Source organism: Atta colombica, unplaced genomic scaffold, assembly GCF_001594045.1.
Source record: "Atta colombica isolate Treedump-2 unplaced genomic scaffold, Acol1.0 scaffold2, whole genome shotgun sequence".
Lineage (NCBI taxonomy): Eukaryota > Metazoa > Arthropoda > Insecta > Hymenoptera > Formicidae > Atta > Atta colombica.
Genome location: NW_017259293.1, coordinates 1,207,749 through 1,218,816, shown reverse-complemented (window position 1 = coordinate 1,218,816; position 11,068 = coordinate 1,207,749). Strand labels below are relative to the sequence as shown.

At 40.5% G+C, this 11,068-nt stretch overlaps 1 protein-coding gene and 1 pseudogene across 1 annotated transcript; one reads left to right on the top strand and one right to left on the bottom strand.

Annotated features, from left to right (window-relative positions):
• Positions 1 to 2,440: 2,440 nt before the first annotated feature.
• LOC108687077 lies at positions 2,441 to 9,825 on the top strand (annotated as a pseudogene).
• LOC108687081 lies at positions 4,591 to 5,808 on the bottom strand. The gene has a single exon (XM_018192684.1). It carries the CDS (start codon positions 5,333 to 5,335, stop codon positions 4,844 to 4,846), a length of 492 nt encoding a protein of 163 aa, XP_018048173.1. The 5' UTR covers positions 5,336 to 5,808; the 3' UTR covers positions 4,591 to 4,843.
• Positions 9,826 to 11,068: the final 1,243 nt, after the last annotated feature.

Here is an 11,068-nt window from a genome sequence, read left to right as displayed (position 1 = left end):
TCAGTTTACGAGCCAAATTCTCATCATTTGCAGGAGTTTTTATTTTTTGCTTCAATATGAAGAAATCTGCGGCTGAGGCTCATCGAATGCTCTCAAATACTTATGGTGAGGCCGCTAATGAAAGAACGTATCGTGAGTGGTTTCAACGCTTCAAGAACGATGATTTTGACATCCAAGGTCATGTTCTGTATTTGGTGGGACCAGCTCGGCGTAGTGTATTATGAACTGTTAAAACCGACTGAAACAATCACAGGCGATCGGTATCGAACGCAATTGATGCGTTTAAGCCGAGCATTGAAAGACAAACGGCCGCAATACAACGAGAGACACGATAAAGTGATTTTGCAGCATGACAATGCTCGACTCTATGTTGCGAAAGTGGTCAAGACATACTTGGAAACGGGAAAATTGAAATGGGAAGTCCTACCCTACCCGCCGTATTCTCCAGACGTTGCTCCCTCTGACTATCACTTGTTTCGATCAATGGCACACGGCCTGGCTGACTAGCATTTCCGGTCTTATGAAGAAGTAAAAAATTGGATTGATTCGTGGATAGCCTCAAAGATGACCAGTTTTTTCGACGCGGGATTCGTACGCTACCTGAAAGATGAGAGAAAGTAGTGGCCAGCGATGGACAATTGAATCATACTTTGAATCATAAATGTATAACCAGTTTTTTACAATAAAGCCTCGAATTTCGGAAAAAAAAACGGCGGAAGCAAAGTTGTACACCTAATATATCGGCGAGTACCTTGTCCGCCGCGTATCTATCGGTGAGATTATTGCTGTGCGAATATCGTGTTCTAGGCACGCCGCGTCCAGCGGATTTATGCCCGCGTCATCTCTGGCTAATCGCTTCGTAAGTGTCGGACCGCAAAAGCTGATAGCCCGGAATATGTAACTCGAAAGGAAGCGCGTTTATCGCTCGATTCAGTAGACCGCCACCCGACGCCGACATTTGCTACAGTCCTTTATCTTCGGTACGGGACCATCGATATGCGTCCGCTGCCACAGCTGATTGGTAGCTGCTCGTTGCAGCGATGATGGGTTCGAGTCTCCGAATCTGCCTTCACGTGTTCCGGAAGCTTGTTCCAGACGTGATGTAATCGCCGTACACCCATAAGAGTGATCTTCGGTGTATATTGTAACTGTTCGATGCTCAAGTTTCGAATATCAAAAGGATGACATAGCGTGAGATTTTTGTTACTGCGCGATTCGTAGATTTGCGCGCCTTTAAATAGTCGTTCGAGAGCGCGTAATCTTCAGTGTGAATATGAAATTTGTGCTGCAACCGCTGACGATATGCGTCACAAACTGTGACGCGAAATCACGAATGATGGAAGGTAACGCGGAAAAGTGCAAGCATGGCGAAATGTTGCCGAGTACTATACGCGCGATCATTTGCGGCCTGTCGAATTGCGGTAAAATCAACATTCTCATAAGCTTACTCGGGAGGCCCGAATGGCGTACGTTTCGAGAATGTGTACGTCTATTCGCTGCAACAGCCAAAATATCGATATCTTGAAAATTTATTTACATCTATAGATGAAATCGACTATTTTACGTTCTCCAATAACAGAGATGTCGTTCCACCGAGCGAGGCGCGTTCAAATTCTATTTTTATCTTTGATGATGTGGCATGCGATAGCAAGCAAGATACGGTGAGAGAACTTTTCGATGGGTCGCCACGCGAACGTCGACTGTTTCTATCTCTGTCAGACGTATGTGAGAATACCTAAATATCTGATACGCGACAACGCGAACCATCTGATCCTGTTCAAACAGGACGATATCAACTTGAAATACGTTTACAATGATCATGTGAATATCGACATGTCGTATGATTTTGCGCGTTGTGCCGCGACTGTTGGCATCAAAAATATGGATTTCTAGTGATAGACAAAGACAGTCAACTTACAAATGGACAATACAGAATAGGATTTAACGAATTTGTTACGTGACCGATACCGTCACGTGACCAATCATTGCCGATACTTAGCACAAATATGAAAGATGTGCGTGTGTATGAAAAAATCGCGAGGGAGATCGAGAAGACGAGCAAGTCGATCCGCAAGAAACATCGCGTTCTGAAGACTGGTAGAATCGAGGAGGGCATCGCATTGGATAGACATTTTAAACCTCTTATCGAACCATTGCGACTTTTCGTCGACAGCCCCGGTGTGCGCGCGACAAAGAGAGAGTCGCTCGACGAAGATGCAGCGTCTTTCTCTAAACGTGAGAAGAAGGAGGAACAAGAAGAGGAAAAAAAAATGAGCGAGATGTTCGAGCGTTCCGCGACTCCAAATAAATCTGATGATCGATTGCATGATCGTGTACCTCCACACCGCGTACCAAAATCATACCGACGATAGAGTCGTTGGACAATGTTTTCGGAACGACAGAAGACTCGCTAGCGACGAAGGTTCAAAATCAGCTGCAAATGTCGGAGACGTTTCGAGAGGCATTACGAGTCGGCTTGAGCCCGCTGGGTCAAAAGTACGTCGAGGCTGTCCTGAGGAGAACGCAAGATAAAGAGAGCGATATAGATCACAGCGTTTACAAGGATGGGCTGATTAAATATAAACGTTTCGATGTGGATGACGCAAACAATACAATTATCGACGGTACGATACGCCGATACATCCGGTCTTTACGAGTTGATTTTCAAGAGAATTCCCGATGATCTCCTCTACACGGAAGACGAATAAGTATGAACAAGTACAAGAGCATGCTACTGGCGACGAAGATGTACACAAGCAGGGCCGATTATTGAGCAACAAGGGATACAAGTATAAATACGTAATAGCGCCGTTGATGTCGATCACACCCAAGAAACAGAAGAAGAAATCTGGAAAGAAATTACCTCATGCAATGATATTGAATGACAACGCGATTGATTACGTGCATTGCGATGATCCCAACGAACTGGTGGATCGTCTACGATTGCTCGATGCTTCGCACCGAGCGGCAACAACGCTCACGATAACGAGATGCTGTCGATCATCGAGGAACTTCGCGAAGCCGGTCTTATTATATATAAATTAAATCACCATGAAACGAATCAGTCGAGTGACACCATCGAAAAAAAATACATTATTTTCTTGTACTCTGTATTACGCGTTGAATCATGAAAAAGAGAGAAAAAAGTAGCTCCGAGAAAAGTCGACTCGTCGAGGAATTGCACACTCCGGCGAGAAAAAATTTTCCGCGAAGGCGCGTCATAGTTCGAGGATACAACGATTTGTGGCAGGCTGATGTGATTGAAGTGCATTCAGACTTCAACAGAGGTCACCACTACATACTCACTGTCATCGATGTATTGAGCAAGTACGCGTGGGCCGTACCACTCAAGAGCAAAGGTGGAAGCGAGACGGCAATCGCTAAGATCGTTCGAGAGAGTGGAACATATCCGAAAAATTTACAAACGAATGGGGAAAGAGTTTTACAACACCAATGTGCAGAAAATCTTTAAAAAACATGATGTTAATCATTATTCCATATATTCGACGTTGAAAGCGTCAGTGGTCGAACAATTAAATCGCACACTCAAGAATGACATGTGGAAGATGTTTACGCTCAATGATAATTACAAGTAGGTACGACGAGCTGCAGCGTCTCGTGTCAGATTACAAAGCGCGCAAGCATCGGCATGCGACCCGCCGATGTAACTCCCGCGATTGTCGAAAACTCTTGGACATAGTGTACAGTGCGATAAAGATTGCGGGTTCTGTAAAATTCAAAGTAGGCGATTTGGTACGCGTGAGCAAGTACAAGACGATTTTTGAGAAGGGTTACACGCCAAATTGGACCACCGAGGTGTTTACAATCATTAAGGTGCAGCGTAACAATCCCGTAACCTATTTACTCGAGGATCATCACGAAAAATCCGTCGTTGGAGCGTTTTACGAGCACGAATTGCGTTGCGCTACTCATCCGAATGTGTATCTCGTGGAGAAAGTAGACAAGGTGTACGTCAAGTGGCTGGGATTCGATGGATCGCACAATTCATGGGTACACAAAAACAATGTTATTTGATAAAATTTTGATTCATATATTTTATTTCTACATATAAAAAATATATATCAATATAAATATATAAAATTTTTTTTTATTATCCTTTCCATCTTCGTTTTGGAGTATACAGATATAAATGTACGATACGTGAAATGAAAAATAATAGTAATATATAATAAATGGTATATAAAACATAGTAATACTTATATAAATTTAAAAAACATGCATTACGTGTAAATTATAACGATAATAATACATAATAGTGATACGCATAAATGATAAAAAATATGGGATACAAAATGTAAATTGAAATACTAATAGTATATATTAGGTATGGGAAAAAGTTCGTGCCATTTTTTTAATGCCATCTAACGGGAAAAACGCCACGAACCTAATAAATGTTAAAAACATACGATATGTATTATGTGAAAGTACAATAATCATAATACTAATAATAATAAATGCTATTACATAAAAACATGCTAATAATACTTGTATAAATGTGAAAAAAAGTGTAAATTATAATAAGTAAGACAATAGTAACATACATTACAAAGGTATCCGCCAATGCCCCCATGCTAATGTCTCCGTCGAGTTCGGTATGATGTATCGTTTGTCGTCGTATGAACTCAGAGCGATTTTCGATTCGAATATCGTGTACATCTCGTGTAATTTAGATCGTATACATGATTGACGGCGAGTCATTTTGATCTCTTCGTTCAAACATCGCATATAATCATCGAACGTTATCACGCTATGACGTGATTCTTTACATCTTTCACCTTTTTAGTGTCCTTCTTGCCGTCTATTCTCTCGTACATCTTCGCTCTCAGTCCAATTCGATCATTATCGCACCATTATTTTTGTCCTTCATCAAGCCGGATATTTTTTTGTTCGCGAGAGGCATATTGTATACGTTGTCTGCCGGATAATCACTTGTGTCGAATCTAGCGATATCGCGTTTCATAGTCTCGTAAACGTCCTCGCATTCTATATAGTAAATGAGACTGTCCATGTCGGTGTACATGATCTTGCATTTGTTGCGAAACAATGGTAACATATACTCGTAGTGAAATTCATACAAGCAGACTTTCGATATATCGAGTATGCACATACCCACGTAAATCGGCTTGTCGAACTTTATCTCGAGTTTGCACATTTCGACGGCGATCAAATTTTCTGCAAAGACACTGCGGCTGTGAAAATTCGGTTTCGCGATCATTGCCTCCGCGCCGTACCGTTCATCCCATTTTGTTATTAATTTTACATTAACATGATTGCGCATATTTTCCATGGTCTTACCGAATACCGCGTTGTTCATTAGTTTATACAAATTTTTTTCAAAATCATTTTTTTTGCACGCGTTCTAAATTATGTATTAAGTTCAATGTATGTAATCGCGGAGCCATGGATATTGAGCGAATTGTAGCACCAGGTGGATCTTTGTTACGCGAAGACCGTGACGAGTACATTGCTGAAGGTTGCGACAGTGGATGATGTAACGCTATTTATCATACAATGTCGCTAGAAGTTTATCTTCGCGCTTGCCTGGCGGTTTATCGCGCGTTGGACAGAAAGGTAGGTGTATCGATCGTGCAGATCGTGGTGAGGATACTCGAGATCGACTTCGAGAGTATAACCGGATGAATCTGGAGCGATCGCGCTCACATCAAAGTTCGCAGTCTTCAACTCATCGAAGTTCGGCGTATAGTAAAGGTTGACACATCGCTCATCCATACAGATTATTCACATCGTAGTACATCAAGTACGACGACGGTTTTGATGGATCGAATGAACGCATGTACTTGTTATTAGCGTGCACGTATCTGCTAGAACATTGATTGAGACTGCTGTGTATACTCCTCTCGATGAACATGACCATATCAATGTCGAATCTTACACGCATGTTTCAGCATGGCGTCCCACGTAAAACCTGGCAATGTATAATAATGCGCGGGATCGAGACAATAACTCTCGATGCAACTATTACGAAAATTTTCGAAAATATCGACTAATAACAAGACATCAGTTTTCAAGTACAAATCACTGTACTCGCCGAGCGTTCGGATGGAGAATCGCTGCCATACGTTCATGGCGTGAGCATAATCGCTCTCGAATATCGCTCTCGGTATCGCCTGTCAACGAACTGAAAAATAATTCACGCGGTAGTAAGCACACGTCCTGCAATTTTTCGACGCAGTCAATGTACTCTCACGGAAAGACATCTTTTCCTGAGAAAAGTTGAGCTTGCAAAATTCGGAACATAGAATTTTTAATTTATCTTTGTCGAGACGCCATTTATCGAGGCTTGCATTTAGAAATTTGAAAGAATCTTAATTTTACACCATTTTTCTGAAAATTCTTTTCATTTTTGTCTTTGGTGCTCATCGACATGTTTAGTGAGTGAAATATATTTTTCTTTCGTTATCGGTAATACATCTGTCCATCGTATGCGATAGCAATTTCCTTAATTATAAAATAAGCGTCATAACTCGATAAATTGTGAAATACGACTGGAATATAGAATGAATTTTTATAATTTACAATTTGAATGCGCTGGACTGCGATGTCTATCGGTGAGATAATGATCATGAATTCGCGTGTCGTTCGACGCGAACGGTTTCTCATAAATATGGCATCGCGTTACGATACATTCCCATTGTTTTTTCGACAACGTTCTCATGGGCATATTAGCGGATACGATATTTTTCACTCCATGCGTCAAATCGTTGAGTTGTCGCGCGAACCACGCTATACAGTCTTCATGGCGAAGGAAGTGATACGACGATAACGCGTCGTCGTATGTGTATCGCACGTAGTATCCTATACTAAATATCTCGTGCTGTTGATACGTATACAATGACGCATCTTCCTTGTCAGGTTTTATTTTCCGTAGAATGCATTCTAAGTCAACGTAGACGATGGAACGCGCTCCTTACTGCAGTGGTTCCCAATTCGAGCCACTTGTCATCCACGCTCGGCAGTCTGATCGCGCAGTCGTTGATCTTTTAGCAATCGATTGCGTGCGACTGCAATTTTTCATTTCGTATTAAAATAATGAAGGCATCTGTAAATAATAGAGAAATCATTTTTCACTATTTCTTTTTACTGTTTTTTTTTAAATATTGTTTTTTTTTTAACAACTTTTCTTATTATACTTACCGGTCGCAGAAAACTTCTTGTTCTTGTTCCAAGTAATTTGCGATCTCACGAGACGCGACAGGTTCTTGATCCATTCAAAGTGGACAAGGCTGACGTTGCGTGAATCTTATAGATACAGGAGATTGATGTGCTTCTCCTTCTTGTCATCAATGAGCCGCAGAAGAAGGACCTGTCCATTTTCAATGCCGTACATGTTGACACCGCATTCAACTGTTCGAATTTAAAAATGTCTTTTAAAATCATTGGAAACTCAATGTTTGTGAGATTCAATACTGTCATATAATGCGGATACGACGATTCCCGCTCTGTATACTTTTCAGCTGGGTACAGAGCGATGACTACCAACCACGCGAAGCATGCATTGTCCATCGTACGAACTCATCGCTCGTTTCGCCGCTATTTCTCGTGGCACTTCGATGTGACATCCCGCGCGCAAAGGAGTTGTTTGTTTGAGTTTAGTTTGTTCATATTGATAGTCAAATTCAATACACGTGACAATGCTGACCCGCTGTCGCGTTCCTGGAATTCTTCGAGCGATGCTAGGATAGACTCGATGACATGCTGCTCGTACCACGCGCTAATCGGTATATCGGTATATCTCGCTGTTCTTTGTAATTATGCTCTTATTAGCACGTTTTATTTTTCGTCGCGAATTCACCATTGAACACGGTGTTTATTACCGTGTCTTTCTACAGCGCACTCGTTCTAGAATTACATTGCTAGTCTTCTAAAAATCGCCAGTTCGATGTGATTAGAGTTTATCACCGCATCTGTCAATATACGATTCTCGCGGAGTCGATCTCTCGCCAGACAAGAGATCTTTTGTTGCCACTCGCATACTCACCACTCGCCACCAATGTGCACGAAACATCGCTCCAATTGCGACTTTGCATCCGCGAGTCCTTTGCATCGCGCGATCCTCGCCACCGCGGATTGTCTGTGTCCAACGGCGAGGCGCGAACGCTTGGCACAACAAAGTTCTTCTAGCCGCTCAATGCACTCGTCACATCGTTGCAGTCACGCGAAACATTCCACCAGAGTAACGACCTGGCCGCACTGCTCCAGCAATTCACGTTCCGCTCGCTCATGATTTTTCATGTTTTTTTCATAGTCTTTAGATCACGTCGCACTCTTCCACGGAGCATTTGCTCGTTCATACACGTTGCAACACCGTGACATATCTAGAATGTCATAATGTTTTAACACCTTTTCATTATGTTTGTTTGCGAAAGTGCACTGTTCACACTCAAAGCATTTATTGAAATACAGTTTTAGTGCAAGATCGCGATCACGAAACTCCATCCATATATCAATAATCAACAATTCGACACACTTTTCATTACCCGCGGGAATCTTAATGCACCAACCTTGGCTCTTATCTGCGATTTTCTTTGCCCAATAATAATCGTCCTTTATTACATTGACATATAATTCCACCAATGTCTCTTTTCATACTCATCGTGCGTGTAATATGTGTCTCGTAACCATAAGTACACTTTCTGTTGCGCGAGTAAAGACCAGTCAGAAATGGACTCTTTAATAACTATTCCATGTTTCTCATCACGTATACCTAATTCTCGATCGCGTAGGAATTGCACCGGCGATATTCGCACACCTGTGTCTCTTTTTTGGATTACCGAGAACATACAGCACATCATCTACATTACAGTCTTCCCACATATTTTCCAATACTGTTCACAATAGTTTTTTTTCAATGTGTGCAGAGTGCGCACGAGAATAAAAGTACAAAGTTTTCTGCAAATCTGTACAAAAGTTTTCTGCAATTCGTGCACGACCTGTCGTCTAGCCTATCGAAAGAACCGGTCTCATGCTCCCTGACATGATACATTCCTACATCGTTAATATCGGCTCTATGAATCATGTATGCTGTGCATACAGTTAAAGCATCACCCGTTGTATAATAATTGTGGATCATACAGTGCTTAGTACGAACATTCAGCATACGGATTCTGGAGCACGAATTTTTCTACACGATCGATTTCATACTCGCTCATATCACAGAACTAGTATCGTCGGATAACATTTCTTCGTCGGAATCTTTATTTCTTCAAAATACTTCCATTTCTTCGAATACTTCGAACACTTTGTCTCTGATATTCGTGAACTGTTCCGGATCCATGTTTTTAATATACTCGGCTACGTTAGCTATGTTCTCAACGTTCGTATGATGGTTGCCATACTTTTTCCATTATTCTTATTGTCAATAACCGAAGCGATCGATTTCGTTCGTCTTCCAGGATATCTGTGGAACTAAACGCTTATAACACATCATATATTTCATTTGTAACACTTCTTTGTTCCTTTGCCTATTGGACTACACTTTCTTTAAAAGTAGATAAGGCAGCATCGCGAGCGGTTCTGATTTATATTTTTCATCTCATTAGTATATAAACAATACCAACGCTTCTCTTAATGCGTAGCGACATGACAGTGTCGTTGATCTGACAGTATTATATAAACAATATATATAGCTTTTTTTCATTCAATTGTAAACTTCGATTACAAGCGATAAAACATGGATCGAGTAAAAGAATATATATGTCGAAAATCGATCGAACGCAAAGAATCCTTGTCACCAGATCCACCAAGTTCAGCATTGAGGGAGAAAGCGAGATATTGAGAATGTCCTGGTGAAAAAGCATCAAAATCGCCGACGTGCTCCTCATCATCATCATTATCAACTTCATCAAAATATAAGCCATAAGTATAGCATTTAGACTAGTGCTAATGCATTTTTATTCTCAGCTGAAAAAGCGAATAGTAGTAAAAATTTTTCGTTCTCTTTTTCCAGAAAGCGTTGCTAGCGATGTTCGAGCCACCAATTGCATTCGAACGCTGTGTCGATCGAAAAAAATATAATAAAAATGAGAAAAAAATCAGTGTAATAATTGTAATGTGAATAAAAAGATATTTGTTTGCATTTACTACATATGTATTTTCTTCTATTCCTTATCCTTTATCTCAACGCACTAATAAAAAAACGTGAACTCTTGTTATTTACGCATTTTTTTGGAAAGGATGGTAGTATGACGATAGGTGGCGGGCGGTGGTGGCGGCGGCAGCGGCAGTGGCGATCGCGACGGCGACTACAGCGACGGTGACGGCGGCGGCGACGACAACGATAGCGCCAGGGCCTTCCCGCGCCTTCCCCTTCCCCGCGCGAATACCCCCCACGCCTTCCCCTCGTGCCATCGAGTATCCCCCGCGCTCCCCTCTAGTCCCATGAGTTAGAACCTCCCTTATTTAGCTATTCTAATTGTTTTAATAGATATTTTCAATAATATGTATACAAAATGAATAACATGTTACACATCAAAATCAAGTCAGTGAATTTGCTCTGCAAATAATCACTATAGGTTTATTTAGTGAAAATACTTTTATTTTTTATGTTGGAATAACAATTCTAATTGCAATTAGTAAGTATTAGGAACATTATACAGTATTATACAAAGTCACTACTATGTCAATATAAACATATAAAAGTGTCAATATAAAAGTTCAAAGTGAATGTACTTAATTCTGTATACTGGGCCTTACAGGATTAAATATTAAATAAGTAAAATATTTGATGAAAATTAATATTAGTCTACACAAATATAATAATAAAAATCTACATTCGATTTAATGTAATTTATAATTAAAACTTACAGCATCCACGTTAACTAGCATCCACGTCATCAACGTTATCAACAATAATTGGCAATGTTTCTGCAGATTTCATATAGCTAAAAGTATAAAATTACACATTAAATCTTTTATTAAAAATACAAAATATATAATTTATTACCTGTTCTTTTCTTGTGTTTTACTCGCAAATTCTCCATCTACAATAAATATATATGATATAACATTACAAAATAAACTATATTAA